Source organism: Schistosoma haematobium, chromosome 4 (genome assembly GCF_000699445.3).
Source record: "Schistosoma haematobium chromosome 4, whole genome shotgun sequence".
In the NCBI taxonomy this organism is placed as follows: Eukaryota; Metazoa; Platyhelminthes; class Trematoda; order Strigeidida; family Schistosomatidae; genus Schistosoma; species Schistosoma haematobium.
In genome coordinates, this window is record NC_067199.1 from 30180503 (window position 1) to 30200417 (window position 19915).

The 19915-nt window shown below is 36.5% G+C and overlaps 1 protein-coding gene across 2 annotated transcripts; it reads right to left on the reverse strand.

The window, feature by feature from the left end:
• Positions 1 to 3376: 3376 nt before the first annotated feature.
• On the reverse strand, positions 3377 to 9194 carry NDUFA8_1 (ndufa8, NADH-ubiquinone oxidoreductase complex I 19kd subunit). 2 transcript variants are annotated; one of them, XM_051216175.1, is made up of 4 exons: positions 9010 to 9194; positions 5755 to 5989; positions 5544 to 5722; positions 3377 to 3745 (listed from the first exon to the last, which is right to left on the reverse strand). In XM_051216175.1, exons 2-4 carry the CDS (start codon positions 5878 to 5880, stop codon positions 3514 to 3516), a joined length of 537 nt encoding a protein of 178 aa, XP_051066737.1. In that variant the 5' UTR covers positions 5881 to 5989; positions 9010 to 9194; the 3' UTR covers positions 3377 to 3513. The 2 variants fall into 2 exon arrangements, with proteins under 2 accessions (XP_051066737.1, XP_051066738.1); XM_051216176.1 differs by having other exon boundaries at positions 3436 to 3745; positions 5544 to 5977.
• Between the last annotated feature and the right edge of the window lie 10721 nt (positions 9195 to 19915).

The following is a 19915-nucleotide window of genomic DNA, read 5'->3' on the forward strand; positions in this document are numbered from 1 at the left end:
ATATGACCTTAAGTGACATTTTATTGAATAAACAAATAACTCGGAAATTAATATTAAAAATAAACGAAAGAAATAATATACAGGAATAGTTTTACATGCCTTCATATAATCATCAGTTTTTGTAATTTATACCATTGGCTGATCTTCCTTAGACAATCATTAAAAATCAAGAAAGTTCAGGACAACACTTTTGTCCTACTGTGGGGCTTCTCAGAAATGTGAATCCACGATCTTGTCACGACAGATTTAAACTAAGATCGCACACGAAATTCCGACCTCCAAACTATTGAGTCAGCATCCAATGGTGTATATGTTTAACTTCAATCAATTTGCGATATTGCTCTACTATCTTCCATTGCTTGTGAGTGTACCTTTCACATACTCGACATGATGGAACTCTACTAGTTATGGTTTTCACTAGAACTCCTGGAATTACATCCTGAAGTTAGTCACTAGAGAGCACATGATTATAATTAATATGGGGGATTTGTGGGGATTATTGAGCTTTCATAGTTTAATTTACGGACTGATCTGATTCGTAGGCTTGAAGTCGGGGACGCATAATTCTGAAAAATTCTATACTACGATAAAACAACTGTTCAGTGCCTCCCGGTTTTCATTAGTGATCTAAGATTAGTTCGCAATATCAACTATGAAAATTCGATAATCTTAACTAAAACGTATTGGGATAATCATTTATCCGTTTATTCCTAGTTTAGTGAGCTACAGCATCCCGAATATGAGAGATCATTTTCAGTTTTTCGTTGAACAAGTGTTTTAACCGTTTATTTGCTCATTTTCTTTGTATTGATTTGATAAGCCGTAAGAAATTTGGGTAGCAATGTCTCGGGTTTATTGGTCGGTAAGTGGATTACAATTATGTTTCTGTAAATTTGATATACAATGATTAGTGAAATCTATAATACGCGTTTCGTCGTATATGACTATTCAAGAAGGAACCGATAATTTACAAAGAATTTATGAATGTGGTATCTTTTTCGAGAATGAATAAAGCAACTGTCGTTGTCATTATTAACTGTTAACTTAAATACATCAAAGAACTCTATTTGAAGTACCCAATGATACAAAAAAACAAGTTTAAAAAAAGCAGGTTAAGTATAACAGTGAAAAAAGGCGGATCCAAACATTCAAACGGATATTTTGTTGCAAAAGTTTTTGTATGAGAAAAAGGCTTACTCTAACATAGTTATATTATTCTTATGTCGAATAACATTTAACTAACTAAAAGATACGCAAGTAAACTTAAAACCTACAATTTATGTGACCAACTTACATTCAAACACTTGGGGATTGAAAGATTAGAACGTTTTATACATCGCTGTGTACATACTTAAAACTATAGCAGTGTGCTGAACATATATTCGTCATTTTGTTTATATTTATATCCTTAACATTCTTCCGGTGTAAAGAAATATTACCATTACTTTCAGTCTCTAATCATATGAAAATAGAATATCAGTATTATGAGAATTGAAATCATTTTGTAAAGTACCAAGATCTAGTAGAGACAAATATGCTCGACAATAATTCACTTTTCGCGAGATATTACTATTCATAATCCTCCCTAATGATTATTACTAAGAATTGATCTACAAACTTGAAATTAAATGCGAATTATTTTCATCGAACAAAAAATTGACTAACTAAAAAAACCCATTTAACTTTTCGTTGGATTTAAAATGTTCAACAGGTAATTGATAAGACCTACACATTTATCATATGAACTTCATCAGCCAGAAAACCAGATTCTGGATTGGGAATAAAGGAACTTTTCGATTTACAATGGTATGCACTGGATTCAGCTGTAGGCTATGAAGTTACTCTTGACTAGTTTTATAGAAAATTTTGAACTACTAAATAGTAGTATGGTGTTTTAAAAATAATTTCATTGTGTGAGCTCTTCCTGGTAGTTTTCGTTTATACAATAACTAGATAATACTGATGGACGATATTTTTAAATACCCCAATTAACCAGACCCTTTTGGAATGCAGGTTAACTGTTCTGAATCTTCGACATAACTAACAGTTTCTTAAAGTGTATTTAGTTATTGATGGCAGTGGGATGTAAAGTCTGTATAGTGCATGTGATTGAGTTTGTACATAATTCACATTGACTTGAACACAAGACCCGTCGCTTCAAGCACAAGATTAATAAATTATGGCACTCGTCACTCACGACAAGCAATCGATATCTATAATAGACCTGGTGATCAGAATCTCGTAATATACTTCTGCATAGGCTAACCACGTAACGTGACTAATTACGAGCATAGGCCGGTAGGATTAACTTTGAGTAGAATCGTGATAATCATAATTACCATTGGTTCCGCTGACTCCAACACCCAACCTCAATTCTTGAATCTGGATAAGAGAATATAGTAGACAAGCTTCTAGTTCTACATTTCAGATGCCCAGCATATTTACCTTAAATACTCATTAGCTGATACACTTAAATTATTAGACAGCAAGGGACTAGAAACAAGAAGCTGTTCGTTACATATGATCATGCCATAAGTGTCAGATAACGGAGAGAAGTGCATAAGTAGTCAACAATAATTAGGGAATAACAAAACGTATAGCAGTTGTCAAGAGTTCTGACAAAAAATTACAGTACGGGGAGTAGAGAAAAACAATAATCTGATTATTTAATAATTACACGATAAAATCGTCAATAACAGTAGTCCGCAAAATAGTTCTGGAAGTTACAACAACCCCAGTATTCACTTCAGCAAAACGAAACTCATCATTTCCTAAACAGACGATAGCAAGGGATCCGTATAAGACACAGTATCATTAATTTATATGGTACGTTTAAAAAATAGACAACTTTAGTAAGTTTATGGAAGCGACGTTTTCATTGGTGTTACTAACTAATGCTTAGTTATTCGGTGAAACTAAAGAAAAATATATCCCAGTCGTTGATTTGCTTCGATTTGTGTTATCTTAGGGTTATTATCAGTCTCTTAATGTAGATGAACCGGTATCTCTTCTGTGATGAATCGTTCACATTGTTTCAATGAGCAGCTGACCGTCACATCTCTAATACAATATAGTTGTCGGTTTTCAACAAAATAAGTCCGCTTGTTTAACAAAATAGAAACTAACACAATTTAAGCATTGATGACTTCAAGATCTTTACTAGCACAACTGCTGTAGTTGTGGCAATATGTAGATGGTGAAAGGTTATGAATTAAAATAGGGATTTATTTCATTTCAAAGATCTTTTTGCTTTCACTTGATCAGTAAATGATAGTGTTTCGTATCAGGATTCAGCCTAGAAATAATACCTACTTTATTCGTCACACATTTTATTAAGTACATGCTGATGTACTTGTAGGATATTTGCAAAACAAACTTTTGATAGACTATTTTGATTTTTACAAATTGAATTAACAAGTTTTAGAATGTTAAATATTACTAAGCTAAAATGACTATATTTATATATACTTGACAGTAACCAGATGTTGTATTTTGTTGCGTCATTGTATAAGTTTAAGTTAATAGTTCGTTCATTTTTTCTCTGTGCTTTATACGTTCAGGCTCTTCAAAATGATCCAAGTTAGGCAAATCTGGAATTCTTTCGGGCATTGGAGCTAATCCAGGTTCATATCTAGGCCGATTCGTTTTGTGAAGACGAACAACATTAAAGTAATCCGTTTTCGGGCGTTCTTGATTGAGGTGAGTTTTTATACATTCATCAAAAGGATACTGAGCTACGCGGCATCTAATTAATGTAAAACAAAAGCATTAATATAGGATAAGTTTCTAAGATTTTGTTAATTAAACTACATGGAAAATAGAATGCAAAAAAGAGTTGCATATTAGTGAATTCCTTATAAGTATACACCTTTTTCATGATGGTGACAATGAAAATATCTTATGAGTTTAACAATATTCCAACTAACATCTTATTTAAGTCTTAAAACTACTATGTATATATTCATAATGTTTAGAAGGTAAGATCCTGACCAGTGTAGATGGAATCGCAATATGAACACTAGTGAGATTATTAGAAGATATGATTATAATAATACCGAAGATTCAGCGTTACATTGACCTATTAATTGGTGAATGTATACTAGATTTTGGGTGAACCATTTTTCTTATTAAATCTTACATTAAAACCGTTTGCTTCATTCATTCACTACACTTCCAACTTGTAGAAATAATCATTATTTCCAAACTTTTGTCAGTAAAAATGAAGACAAGCACGTATGAATATACGGAAAATAGTGTCCAAAGTTACATTATAAATGAAAATAAATATAATTTAGAAAAAAACATAAAACGTCCGTACTCAAGATTGTGAATGACATTTACCACATCAATGAAGAACAAAAACATAAGAATGTTTGAAGTAAAGTAGGTGAATTTTGGGTCTATAGATCTAAAGACTGGGAATCGTTAAATCATAAAGCTATGCGTGCTCGATTATTCGAAAAAATAAATGATGCATTCAAGTCTGGTTTGGCAGAAATTTCACCCAATGCCACGAAAAACTGGGTAGTGAATTAACCATGAATTCACAATCAATAATAGTCAAGCATATGTTTGTGAGGAAAATATAAACGATTTCTGAGAAACCAAGGCCTATTTTCACTAGCTAACACAATGTTCAAATCTATAAAACAAAAACCAAACCAGGCTTTCAAATTACAGTTATATCAATAAAATTGGTAAGAAAAAATTTATTTGTCTCTTGTTCCAGTAATAATTATCTAGGTTCATCTGTTTCGCATTTGAAATCAGTACTCAAAGGATATTTTAATGTGGTGGTTTAACCAGTTAGCATTATGGAAAGCCTATTGGATCCAATTTTATAGAACACGTAAAGAAGCACCGGAAGTGTTTGGTGAATATTTATTGAGTTAATTTTCAAACCATACCCAGTTCTGCATTCAAACCCCAAGCAAGTATGCAGTGGGATTGATCCACAATATGTATATGGCAAGAAATAAACCAATTCATAAAATTTGTGAAACATAAAATCAGCAGTGAAATTACTATGATCCACGTACGCTTGATAGTATCTACCTATCTGAATGTATATGTATGGTTGACTAGTTCGCAGACAAGATATTACTAGCTGTATAGCAGGTTCGCATTGTAAAATATCTAATCAGATATATCACATATATTGACATGAGGCTTTATTTTCAAAAGACTTTACATTTTCCAGTTCTCCATAGAAAACTTTCACAGTTTAGTGAATATAAAAAAGGTCGGCATGTGAAATTTGTAATGAGATTGTTTACTTGATAATAGATTTTCAATTCTCCCATGAAATTTACACTCATACGAACATGAAGCTAGCACAAGCCATTTTTATCTAATTTCAAAGAATTATTTTATTTTTACATTACTGATACCAGTTCGGTTATTAACCGATTGCTCCACACTTTAGCCATATGATTACATGAGAACAGAGACCAAAGATGATACCATTGGCACCTCAGTAGCAAGATAATGAACATAAGAATATTTAAAAACCTATACAATACGCCGATAAGCAAAAAACATACTTTGTTAGGCTGTAAGCCGGCCCTCCATACTTATGAAGGCAGGTAAAGTAATTGCGAAATTCATCTTCACAATGCCGTTTAATCTGTTTGAAAAACGTTTGGGCGCAACTGGTAAGAGCCTTTCCCTCTCCAAGACAAGCTCTTGGGTCATGTGTTTCATAATGGCAAAGCATGAATTCCTATACATACAAATATTGTTTTGGGAAATTACCTTGGACTCATTGTCACAAAACTTCCCTAAATGAATGCTTGCGGCCAGCAGTGGACACTTTGATATCTTTAGTTCTGGGACTGTCAATTCCTCAATAGTTGGGAGAGGGACGTCGAGGGAAACCATTTCTTTCCGAATATGGAATCTATGAAACTTGCTGGGTACAGTTCAAATTATTTGAGCGAATTTCAAGGCCGAAAATTTCTTGTTACGTGGTAGTAAACTGAAAGAAAAGCTTTGCGGGATGAATATCTGGCGGAATGAACCGGATTGTATGTTATGATAACAAAATAGATAAACACTGCACTTTAGTTATTTTCTAAACTCTATTGTTTAATATTGTTATGATCATGTTTTTATTTTTTAAGTTGTTGTCATTTCGTTTTATCTAAGACATTCCTTAGAACTTTATTACATAAAGTCGATTTGGTCAAGAGAAATAGGTAATAACGCTCTTAAATAAGTCTCTGTTCCGTTACGGAGTTGAGGGCCCTAAATGATCAGCTATAAAATTGAGCAACCAGCACTGCTTTACGGTTTGCTTCTCGCAGTTATAAAGTTCCTTACCGAATGAACACATCTCGACAGTCACCTCCAAAATGAGTAAATACGAACAAACTCTTTAGGCTCAGGACTTGTGAAGCACTGATAAATTTCCTTTTTCAGACGTCTTAAAATGTCAGCTTTCATAGCGTGCATACATAAAGTGCTTTCGAACTTGCAAAAACATAGACCTTTTTACTGTTTATTGACAGCTCTTCATATTTTGTGTCCCTTTGTCAATAACACTATCATTCTTACAGTCTATACAACATTATTATTATTATTATTATTTAAACACATAAACATTGCTATAAGAATGCACCAAATATATATGCGCCACATAAATCATCCGATTTGTGTGAGGGCTGAGATACTACTTGGGTGACCAAACCGGGGCAGGTGGTTTTCATAGGTTACGTCCCGAGCATTTGACTTGAAGGTGTAATCCACAAGTCAGTGGAGCAACTTCAAGAGATACAGTCCCATGGTAGCCAGTGACCAACAATAGGTTTATATGCCATTTGTTTCTTCAAAATACACCATTGGTTTGGAATTAGGCTGTCCCAAACCCCCAGGCGACCCACCAATCTGGTTAAAGCGCCGGACATTCGCTTTTCGTCCTCTCAATTTCGTAAACAACAGTAATGCTGCGAGAAGGCAGTGAGTAGAACTTCCCTGGCAGTTGTTTTATGCACGTGGCCATGTGAGAGCATTTGGAGAGGGAGAGCTGACTCTCCCCACTCTCTGCCGTATTAGGGCATTAGGAGGCTATTCAACATAATATTCTATGACATTTGATAACGCAGTAAACGTTTCATCGTTATGCTAGATGGAAAGCTGGCTACGTAATCGAAAACGTAGCATTCGAGCAACAATCTCACATTGTTTCAAAGAGGACTACAACCTTAGACCTTCCTAGTTTATATGATAAATCAACATTTTGCAATCTACAGGTAACAGACGATACCGTAGCTGCTTTTTGTGAACTTTCTGAAGTAAGAGCGGCAACAATTTTTTGGATAGAAATAGCGTTTATTGTTATATCGCAGTAATTGGTCGCCAATATGGTATTTAAATGAACGGTACGTAGGGTTATCAGAAGGACACGAACGCACAGACCGCTGTTTGTGGCCTCCTTTTGTACGCCAACCGCGTGGTGTAAATTTAGTTATATTACCTAGTGACCAATAAAATAAACTAGTTAGGTGGAGCCTAACAAGAAGATAGCTTGTTATTTATCAGAATCTTGTACCTAAGTAAGGTGATAATAGTTGGGCAGCTAATGACATGAACCTATCGATAAAAGAATGTCAACAGGAGACAAGATTTTACCTGGTATCATCTATTTGAAAATTAATCACAAGAAACAGCTAGGTAGTATTTCAGCATTTGATTTGAGGAGTAAAATGTGTAAACATGGATAAGTTTGGAATACAGTTAATAAGATATAAAAAGGTACGAAGTCCTTGAGTAGCTAAGGAAAATATCCAGTGTGATATAATAGGAAGACCGGCACAGAGTCAGTAGTCTGTAATTGTATTCCTACTAAAACTTAACATTACATTTTTAGGTTTCGGAATGACTAGTATTAATCTGAACTAACTTCTTTGTATGACAAATAAAAGCAACCACCTTACATAGGGTGTGATAGGTAACTATGAATGAGCAAACACTGTAATTCGTAACTACTAAAAGATTCTGAATATTCGTTTTTACACTACGTAGCTAGAGACAATATGTGCTAACAGGTAGCTTGGTGACAACTTTTTCTACTTCAAACTCCGAATACATTTATTTGGTGTGCACTACTTATTTGTGGAATAATACTTGATACTAAGCATCAAGAAACGCCTTACAGTGTGTGAAGAATCATTGAGCGACCAAACAGTTAAACAATGATAGTGATATTACTATTAATGAACGCAGAAAATACAGCTAAGTTGAACATTTTCATTCCGAATAGACATCCAATTACGTGGTGTTACTACTGTATGTTAGAATTATTAACAGATGACAATGAACAAACACAATGTCATCAAACATCTTAAGACTGAACAAGCTAGGTTTTATTAGGTCAAGGCAGAAGTGCACGTGAACTAGTACCTTACTTTTGGGTGAGACTATAATTGATGGACGAACCAATCAGGTAAAAGATAACTAGTCTTAGATTTTGGAGCGATTTGGCAAAACACCGCTTGGGCATTATGGTTGATGTCAGTTGGTGATGAAAACCTTGAATCCAATTTTTAACCTTAACCACCAACTGTAAATCATAATCCTAATTCCTAACACAGGTTTATGATATGCGTTCGGGCCTAGTTATTAGATAGACACTCTCAAGGTCACTTTGGCGTCGCTCAAAAGTAATCCATAAGTTATCGTCTCACTTATTTAGGGCAACGACTCAACGTTGTTGATTTCAAGGTTTTTATTTGCAATTTTCCCAGGACTTCCATAAAAATTGACGGGACTCTCCCAACCGATTCTTCGCATATGTGAACAATTTTGAGTCTAACACATTCTGTTTTCTCTACGGTTAGGCTGGGACAACTCGGCGGAGGTACCAGGTGAATTTAAAAGCTTGGAACAAAAAAGAATCCGGAATACATGTTTTCGCTCAAGTAATTAACTATATGAACATCCTACGGAGAACAGCATTCGTAATTTAAGCCTTCCCGTTCATGGGGATATTCTACATGCACAGAAACTTACTAGATAAGGACTGACTCCAGCCCCCACCCTTCTAACCTCAAACTAGATTTGATCCAGACACCTGGACTGACCTAGTAGTTAAAACTCCTGGTATTTGGTAACGACCTTTATCCAATATCCAATGCCTTTGTCGCTTACTAGTATAAATCGATCGACTTCTTTGTCCTCCTTTCGCGTTGTTTAAGCCCGTTTCAAAGTCCCCTGTGACTTCCAAGATGATATAAACTGGTCTATGATAAGATTGAACTTTCCCATTTTCTTCTTTGAAGATTGAAGATAGAGTATACTGATTCCACACTCCAAGAAGTTGCTGAGATTCGGGTGAGTGCATGAATGGGTATCCCATTAGTACGTCCATTTTCTTCACGCCTTATTTCAAGGCCTTGGGGTAGATGTCACAACCTAGTGAATTTCCTAGTCGTAAGAGTTTCGGTTTCTCCATGCGTTAAACATGTTCTAAACCTTCAACAGGTACCGATGTAGCAGTATACCACTTACTTGTAGGTAACTGGCTTAATTTTGTGGGACAATAGTAACTAAGGTTTCACCCCATCATTTTAAATTGGTAGGATCTTCTTCGTCATGGATTCCTTGGTTTATAGGTTTCCTCCGGGCAACGAATTAATGGTGTCTTTTCGAATCAGCTTGTATTTCGTTGGCTAGCTAGATGTGAAATCACCTTCTGCCGCTCCCAACTTAAGTTTTTGATGCCAGGTAACATTTTGTGATCAAAATCGTCCAGTATAACTTTCTATCTACTCAAGGATCTTATTGCTGTCTGTAGTAAACATTCTGTCCCTTGCGTCAGCCAGTATGTTCTAGTAGAATTATGGTCCCATTAGGCATTAGTACATTTATATTTGTTATTATAACAATAGACTTAATCCCAAAATTGTAGATTTGTCATGATGTGGCTACCTGGTTCATAAGATCTTAAGTGGAAGTCATAATATTGTCTATGCTGACTCATCCGATCGTGAATACCAGCGATATGGTGTTTAACTCTCCTAAAGAACGCAGTTCGGATGAGGAAAGAATAATATATTTGATGTGGAAAGACACGAGTTACACAAAATGGCCACGCCTCCTGCTACGTTCAGTGTTCTGATCTCTTCCGTTATTGAAGCATGGTATGTTGATGTACTCGTAACTTACGAACCCAAGTATAACAATAGAACCAAACTTCATTTCAGACATAAAAGTATAAGAGCTTTAATCAGTTAAACGTCTTCACTTCTGTAACACCTCCAAGGCTTAGTTATTTCATACCGATTAACTCTTCCTGCGTTCACCATTTTCGACCTCCTCTAAGTTCTACATATTGAATGTCAATCTTCTTGGTAATTCTTTCCTTGGTTTCAAGAATCGTTTGATGAGCAAAAAAATAACACTACATTCTCCTTCCAGTTGGAATTTTTGTTTGAGAGATTATATCCTAAATATCTTCCTGAATTTTATTTTTTTAACATGTCGTGTTGGTCTTCTGCCATTGCTCTCGCATGCCCACTCATAGTCTTGTGATTAACATATTATGACTGCGTAGTGGCACTGGGCCTTAACCACAAAATCCTCAAAGCTGAACACGAGACGCTTGGGAAAATAGATGTCCAACATCTAACGCGGAGAAAAATCCAACTATGGAGATGGCGGGAACAATAAAGGGAATGAATTCGAATTGATCGGATGACATGGTGCCTTTTATTCATATTAAATATATTATTATATCTCTAGCCTAAGGGTGTTCTTAATCATATATTGATGACTCACGATGTGATGAATTGGTCTGTGCAATGATTTGGCCTCCACGTAAGATCTTATAGATTAGGCAGTTGCATCATGACAAATCTACGATTTTATTATTATTATTCACAAGCATCTTATGGGTACATAAGTGTTGTGAAGAAACCATTTCGGGTTTCTTCAGAAAATGCAATAATACACAATTTCCAATAATGTTAGCATTATACTTGCCATATTTAAAAAAAATTTAGAATAATAATAGTAGAATATTAATAATAATAAATGGGGTCTTTGTAATTGGGAAGAATATTGAATTGAGTTTAAAGAAGGAAATGGAGAAAATAAGGGAATAGAAATAAAGGAGACGTGAAATACGCAAACAGTCTAATAGGCGTGTTTATGAACACATGACAAGAATAAACGACTATGTGTGTATCGTTAAATTAGTAAGAAAAAATAATTTATCATTGTAGTAAGATATGACACTAGAATAAATGTTTGTGCAGTTATAATTTAGAGTGATGCTATGAAAGTCACAATTAAGTGAAAAGGATAATAAAATATCACTATGTATGAGTCATATATGCATAGTGAAGATAAAACGAATCTGAGAAGTTAATTAAAATGTAACACAAGTTATTGTTTTAATTACAAACTTCGTAATCTTAAGAATAATATTTATTTAGAGGGAAAGAAGAGAAAGAAAAGAAGTGAACACCTAGTGAAAAGATTCATCCATGATAAGAATAATAATTGTGTAATGAATATCAACCTCATAAGGAAACCAGAAATTTAAAAAAAATAAAATAAAAATCCTTTAAAGCACTCGGATAAATACATTTAGATTTATGTTATAGTATACAGAGTGAAACCGGATATTAGTATAAACATTTGTGCAATAATAATTAAGATTGATGCTATGAAAGTCAAAATTGATTTCAAAGGACAATCTGGAGTTAAATATGTTTAAAAGGATAAGAAGATATAAAAAGAATATCTAATGTGTCGGGGAACTAATAATGATATTAATAACGGTAATAATGATAAACACGAACATAATCAGACTTCATATATTAAGATAAAGAGAAATAAAACAAAATAGACGTGAAAAGATTTAAAGTTTTTATTTTGCTTTTCAAGCAATCAAATAAATGACGGACCTTGTTTGTATAAATCATTATTGAATACATTGATATTCAATAGGTGACATAATCCACTTTCGGAAAGAAAATCGTCAAGGAGACTTTTGAACCGGGTTGTAGTTTCACTGCAATGGAGGTTCACTGGCAGTCTGTTCCACATGGTTGAGTAGCGAATAAGGAAAAAATTCTGACGTAAGTTTGTGTGGGTTCTTGGAATCGCTAGAATGTTCTCCTTGTTGCGTAGATTGTGGGATGATATTATAAGGTATGAAGGGGTAGATACCGATGAGTAGAAAATACCGTTAATGAGCCGGATTAGGTCTATTATTAGAGCAGTACTAGTATCGAAGTAGACCATAATGCTTCAATTGTACCGAGGTTGTTATTTCTCTTGGTGCTCGCACTGAAACATCTGTGGTTTGACGCTGGTCATCTGAAGGTGCGTAGTCCAGCCTTCATGGTTATTCGTCATGTCTTCGTCTCGTGGTGTCAATATCTCGTTTATTCATTGATAAACTTGTGTGGTTATGACGGGTTTTTTGTGAAACCATTATTCAAGTATCAGACCCATATTGCCGACGTTCTGGAATAGGGTTTTGAGATCGGTGATTGGCAGTATGTGACAAGTTCACATGTGTTTAACTAATAATGTCACCTAGAGTATACTTCTTTTTCATGCTTTATTTCCTTTGGGAGGAAAATTTATTCCTTTCGTCCGGTATCTTGTTTGGTTCATGTTGGAGAGACCCCAAGAAGACTCCGATAGAACTAGATGGTTCAAAATTAGGTGGTTGTCTAACTTTGACTTACCAGATGCTTTGTGTCGCTGCTCTGATTTCTGTTCCGTGTTCTGACGCGTCTGAATAGTGTCATGCCTTGCACGTTCAGTTTATCTACTGTGACATCAGTAGAGAATCAGGTTTCATTACGAACCATGATCTTCAGTTCGAAATGTAAACACACTTGTGATCACCCTTAACTTTCCTCTAAGTCCATCTATTATGCTATAATATCGCTAACATGATTGTGGCATTATAATGTATCCTTTTGTGGTGGCATCCCTTTGCGCTGTTTCAAACAGCTTGTAGTTTGTCGTATGATGTTCAATTCTCTTGGAATTTCAAAAGAACTAAAATGTATAAATATCAATATGAGAGTTTATTCTAGACGAGGAAAATGAATCAGTCCTTCTGTTATAATTCCCTTGCACTGCAAGCGAAAGGCAACCTTTCTGCTGATGATTTCAACCAGACACCTTGTGGTGAGGAGCATGTAGATTCGTCGACGTTGTTATGATCTTATGTGTAAATTTGGTGTGAGACCAAGCAAGGACATACTCATAGAACAATTCTAAATTCTCTTCTGGCTTGTCACTGGGAAACGACGATGTGCCAGGAATTGCCAGCTCCTGACCTGAAAGCTGAGAATTCAGTCATGCTTTTTTTCGACAGCCAGATGGCTGTTATCATAATTACTTTACTTTATTATTAAATGTGCACTGTACAAGCATTCGACGATGTCTATTTGTAAAGCACAGATATCCGTGATATTATTCTGTGAAACAAATTAAGAATGAATGGTAACATGTGTTTGAGTAATAGTAAAATCAAATCATCGATGTAGTAGGATTTTATGATAGCGTAGGAGTGTGTAAAAACGTTGGTTGATTATTTAAGATTTGACCTCAAGTATGTCAAGAAAATGGGGCTTAAGTATTCATTCACTTACTTATTTTTTATGGGCTCTATATTTCTATTATCTTATTGTTAGGATATTCGGAAAAATATACCAATAATTATCATGTTAAGTCTAATGGTGTCCTTGGACTTTAAATGGACATTCCCTATTAGTCAGTATTTGTTTCATTTGTTAAATATTGTACAGATGTTGTTTCTATTTTATGGTACAATGTGTTTGTTTGTTTGGTATATAAACAGAGTATGCCTGAAATATAATGATTTATATCTCAGAGGCTGAGACTTGTGTTCTGGACTCAACTGGCTGGGCTAGACAGCGAAGCAGGGCCAATCGGGACTCTAGGTCGTTCGTGCGTGTTTTTCGTGTCATTGATCCGATCGATGAATTCGCTTCGCTGTACACCTAATTTGCAATCCACACGTTATAACACTTATATTGAAGGTTGAAAAGCTTTGTGTGTTTGAAAAGGTTACCTTCCGTTCCACTGTGACGGTTCTTCAAGCACATTAATTTTTCTTTAACTCATTATATCTTCTGTTGCCGTAAACTGAAAAGTTATATTCAGGAATGGGTATGATACATTTTTTAGATAATGATAACCTGGTTTGATGTTAGTGAAACTTATTATTATGAGCTTAATGAGCATTGTCGCATTGGAAACTTCAGGTGCAATGTGCTCGAAAAAGTTGCTATATCTCAGCCCCAGTTCACGAACAATGTTGAGGGCTTTCGAAAAGTGTTTATGTGGAACCATATTTAGGGTGGAGCTGGAGTTAATGTAAATAAACTCACTTTCATCGACATTTAGCGACCAGTTTTTACGTCACATGCCATTTGTATGGCTGCTTATGTTTTCCTAAGTTACTGCCAAAATATAGCTATCTTTGACAGAGAGCGGTAATGAATGAACCCCTTTTAGGTGATTGGCAAAAGCGAAAGGTCAATCGCAGTGAAAAGGAGAGGATATACTGGGGCAACCATATTTAACCCCACTGATCATATCCACAATTTCAGAATGACATGACTCACTGCGAACGATTTGGCAAAGTTCTGTTCAAAAATACTTGGACTGAGATAAAATAAGAGATCTTGTATGTCATAAGAAGAAAGTTTTAGAAGAAGTAGGCTGTATGAAACAAAGTTGAAAGGCTTACCAAAGTTGAAGTTTAGATTTATCACTGACTGACCAACATTTCTTTGCGGGATAATTAAGTGAAAATATTCCAAGTGTGACTTGAAGCATTAGCGTGTGGTCATAAACTCGTGTTTAGAAGAAGTTCGCCGAAAGCGAAAATGATAGTTACTATCCGTGGGTGGTTTTCCACATGACCCTTGATGGTTAAGAGCCTACTCAAGGAACGACATGACCTCCCAGCTTACGCTGAAGTACTCCTCGGGTTCAATAGCCAACATGGTTTACCATTTCGCCGTATCCAGGTACGCATAGGAAACGGAGTGCGATCATTACTGCATGCGCCTATCGATAAGATGTAACTGAATCATGCACGCTTGTTGTCTATAATATTGATGGGAAAGCGTGTAGTGTTGTCAAGCCAAAACTACACAATTTTAGAGCTGAACACGAGATAACTGTGGAAATATATATTCATCACCTAACACGAGGAATGAACCAACAGTGGCGAAGGTGGGAATAATTGATTCAAATCAGTCTGATGGCGTAGCTCAGCCTTGCAAGTGTGGTCATTTTTGTGTAGCTTATCTCTCTTGTTCATTTGAAATATATTGTTCTATCTTTAGCCTATCCCCGATTGTAGCGCCTCTCGAGCTACTGTTGGCCTTAATCCCGGATAAAGGGAGAGGATTGGGAGTGAGGTTAGTGACCCCATCCCGTAGAAAATAACTCGCTAAAAAAACAATAACCAGAAAAAAATAATTCAAACCATTTAAACTCTGCCCTGGGGGTGAGGAGGTCTTTATTTAGAAGAGTTATGACGCCTTATAGTAAAAGCCGAGTTCTTTCGGAAGTCACGAGACTGATGTTCCTTCCGACAACCAGAACAACCGTCAATTTAGGTAAATGGAATGCTCGTACAATGTGGGAGAGTCATCTAAACTGCTTCAGGAACGAAAAGATTCAACCTGGAATTGCTTGGGTTCGATAAAACACATTGGACTGAGGTTGGGCAACAAAGACTAGCTTCAGAGTAGCGTCTGTTATACTCCAGCTATGAAGAGGGAAATGCTCCATACACAAGGAATTACAGTTATGCTATCCAAACAAGCACACTAAGCACTTATAGGCACTGAAAGCATAAGTAGTAGTAACTGCATTCTCTTCAGCGAGATTTGGGATGAAGAACAAGCACCAACAGACTAGAAAGAAGGACAATTGACCAATTGTGAGAACTACAGAGGCATCACTCTTCTGTCAATACCAGGTAGTCTTGAACAGGGTGTAGTTAAACAGAATGAAGGACTCCGTAGACGCCAAACTTCGAGATCAACAGTCTTGATTCAGTAAGGAACGATCGTGTACAGACCAAGGCTCAACACTGCGGATCATTGTGGAACAATCAATTGAATACAATTCATCACTCTACATAAACTTCATTGACTTCGAAAAAGCATTTAATGGCGTAAATAGGAAAATATTATGGAGGCTTCTTCGACAGTATGACGTGCTTCAGAAGATAGTCAATATCATACGGAATTCCTTTAATGGATTAAACAGCTCGCAGATTCGTTCGAAGTAAATACCGGTGTCAGGCAAGGTTGGTTACTCTCAACCTTTATCTTTCTCCTGGTGATCGACTGGATCATGAAGACATCAACGTCTTGGGTAAGAATGGGATACAGTAGACAGACAAGATTCAGCTGGACGATCTAGACTTCGCAGATGATCTGACTCTTTTGTCACACACGTAACAACAAATGCAGGAGAAGACGACCAGTAGGTCTCAACATACGCAAAGAGAAAAGCAAGATTCTGCGATACAACACAGCATGCACCAATCCAATCACAGTTGACGGAGAAGATTTGGAAGATGTAAAAGCCTTCACATATTTGGGCAGCATCATTGATGGAAATGGTGGATTTGATGCAGATGTGAAAGCTCGGATCGGTAAAGCAAGAGCAGTACATTTAAAACTGAAGGACATCTGGAACTCAAAACAACTGTCAACCAACACCAAGGTCAGGATTTTCAATACAAATGTCAAGACAGTTCTACTGTATGGGGCAGAAATCTGGAAAACTACGAAGGCCATCATCCAGAAGATACAGGTGTTTATTTACAGCCATCTACGCAAAATACTTGGGGTCCGTTGACCAGACACTATCCGTAACAACCTACTGTGGGAGAGAACAAACCAGATCCCAGTGGAGAAAGAAACCAGGAAGAAGCGCTGGAAGTGGATAGGACACACATGGTGTAAAGCACCAAACTGCGTCACAAGCAGGCCCTCATATGGAAGGCCAAAGAGGGAGAGGAAGACCGAAGAACACATTGCGCAGAGAAATGGAGAAAGACATGAGAAGAATGAACAAAAATTGGATCGAACTGGAAAGGAAGGTTCAGGACAGAGTGGGTTGGAGAATACTGGTCGGCGGCCCATGTTCTACTGAGAGTAACAGGCGTAAGTAAGTAGTCTACAAACTAAATGTGTTCTCCATCATATTTCGGTGACTAAGATAGGGCGAGTCTGTGTAGACAGTAATGTGATTTATAGAATAAGTAGTCATATCATTACAAATCTACAGTTTTAGGATTAGGTCTGTTATTAGAACAGTACTTATAAAATTATGGTCTACTTCGTTGCTAGCACTATACTAACAATAGGCCTAATCCTAAAATTGTGGAGTTATCATGATGCGACTGCCTAATCTATAAGATCTTATATGGAAGTCACATCATTGTCTACACTGATTCATAGTATCGCAGCAGTCACCAAAATGTGATGGAGAACACGTTTAGGCTGTAGACAGAACAACATATCGAATATAAATAAAAGTTGCACAAGAATGATCACGCCTGTAAGGCCGAGGTGTGCTATTCGATGAATTTGAATTAATTTAATTTTTTCTTCCTGCCTTCTCCATCGTTGTGTTTTTCGCCGCGTTAAATGTTGGATATCTATTTTCTCAGTTGTCTCGTGTTCAGCTTTGAAGATTGTGGGGCTGGGATTCAATGCCACTACATACTAATAACAAAGTAGTACACTATTGTACATTGGTAAGCTCCACTGAAGAAACGCAGAATATTGATAATCCTCATTTTTGGCTTAAGTTTCTTAATCGATTTCTACTTATGTTAATCCCTTATTCTATTAGTCCTCTGGGAAATGCTAACGTGTATTGTCGTCTTATTATGTTGATTATTACTCATAACTTGCTAGCTCAATCGATACTAATAACTGATCACCTATATTAATCATTAGCTACGATGGTTCATTGACAAGCGTTAATAGAATTTACAGGCTTCAGAGAAATAAACTTGTTAAAACATCGTGCTATGGCAAATATGGCATTTAAATGACGTAAATGTACATTGGTTATCAACGTGAGCAAGGTTATCTAGACCTAATTTAGCATTTAGCATTATGAGAGACACATAAATTAAGTGCATGAAATTTGTTATAGGGCAAACACTTACCAAACTTGTGTGTCACCATCGTTACCTGCTTTGCAATTCCTGTCTGTATGAACTGTGGTAACTAAATAATGGTGTGTAGTCCTTGGTGTCATGGAAGTCAATTTCATGCACTGCTTCATAATTAATACACACGGTTCTAGTATCTTGAAAGAGACATTTCGGCATTTGCATGGGATATCTTTCCAGACTAAGTATGTTAATATCTGCAGTCAATCGATCATGCGGCTGCACATAAATTTGATCACCAAAATTGCATCTGGCAGCTTGCTTTTGTAATCCAAGGATAAGTTAGCCTACATTTTGGTTGTGCCAGCACCTTAAAATGTGTTTGCTCCTCGAAAAGTGTTAAAAAAGGGATATGATAGTGAAGTTTGGACTAGAAAGTAAACCATAATCTAATCATATAGGAGCTCTGAACTTGCAGCTGGTGCGGTTCAGAAAGAATAGGGTAGATATGATTATAGCGCATCATATCACTCATTAGTACCTCCCATATGGCTAACATCTCATGCATTTTAGCAATGGTCTGCACTTGCAAAGGCATCCACGCTGGATAGAATACCTCAACCGCTCGCGACACTCTTCAACATGTCCCTCTCACTCGCTCAACTCCCTAGAGATTGGAAGGACGCTATAGTTAGTCCTATATTTAAGGACGGTCAGAGACAGATAGTATCTAACTACCGGCCTGTCAGTCTAACTAGCATAGTCGTTAAGTTACTTGAAAAGATAATTCGGGTTAGGTTGCTAAGCCACATAGATTTACACAATCTGTTAGCTCCTGAGCAACACGGATTTCGTAACAATCGGTCATGCTTGACTAACTTGCTTATTGCGAGGGAGGATTGGACAGCAGCCCTAGATAACGGTCTGTCTGTCGATGTGATATTCATAGATTTTAGCAAAGCGTTTGACAAGGTTTCACACTTGTGTCTTATGCAGAAGCTCACGAGCTTCGGAATAATAGGTACTGTACATGAGTCGATAGGAAATTTCTTATGTGACCGCAGACAGAGAGTTAGGGTCAACGGAACGCTATCCGATTGGAAGCCGGTCAAAAGTGGTGTACCCCAAGGCACCATCTTCGGCCCCTTGCTCTTCCTTCTCTACGTTAATGAGTTACCGCTGTTACTTAGGTCGTCGACATTATTGTTTGCGGATGATGTAAAAATCTGGAGAACAATAAAAAGTGCGGCTGATCATCTGGATCTTCAAGCTGACTTAGACGATTTAGTTAGATGGGCTCGAGAGTGGGGCTTAGAAATCAATGCTAGGAAGAGTGTACTCATGCACATCGGTCACGGTAATAGCTACCGTTACGCTATTGAGGGTAAAACTCTTCCATGCGTTCAAGAGCATAAAGACTTAGGAGTAGTATTAAGTCGTGGGGTCCCGTTTTTCTCATTGAGTAGTCAATCATTGGAACGCCTTACCCGAACAAGTGGTATCAGCCCCATCAGTGAATACTTTCAAGGAAAAGCTGGACCTTCACTGGAAAGCAATGTGTCAGGATTAATACAGGTCCACCAACCTACTATCCTTATTACTGAAGACTGTAGACTGAAGACTGAAGACTCAATAAATTTCTTTTAAACTTTCCTGTGTTCATAATCACCAAACTGCTGAACTTTTTGCTAGGAGCAATAATATTGAAACCTCCTAATCGTTTATTCCTCTTTCATTTAGATGCAAACCCCAGAAGACAAACGAATC

What these genes read in the sequence shown, in the direction of transcription:
- NDUFA8_1 (XM_051216175.1), bottom strand. Translation starts at nt 5,880, where the DNA reads ATGGTTTCCCTCGACGTCCCTCTCCCAACTATTGAGGAATTGACAGTC. An exon ending in TTTGTGACAATGAGTCCAAG is followed by an intron (nt 5,723 to 5,754) that starts GTAATTTCCCAA and finishes TTGTATGTATAG; the next exon opens with GAATTCATGCTTTGCCATTA. An exon ending in CCGGCTTACAGCCTAACAAA is followed by an intron (nt 3,746 to 5,543) that starts GTATGTTTTTTG and finishes TACATTAATTAG; the next exon opens with ATGCCGCGTAGCTCAGTATC.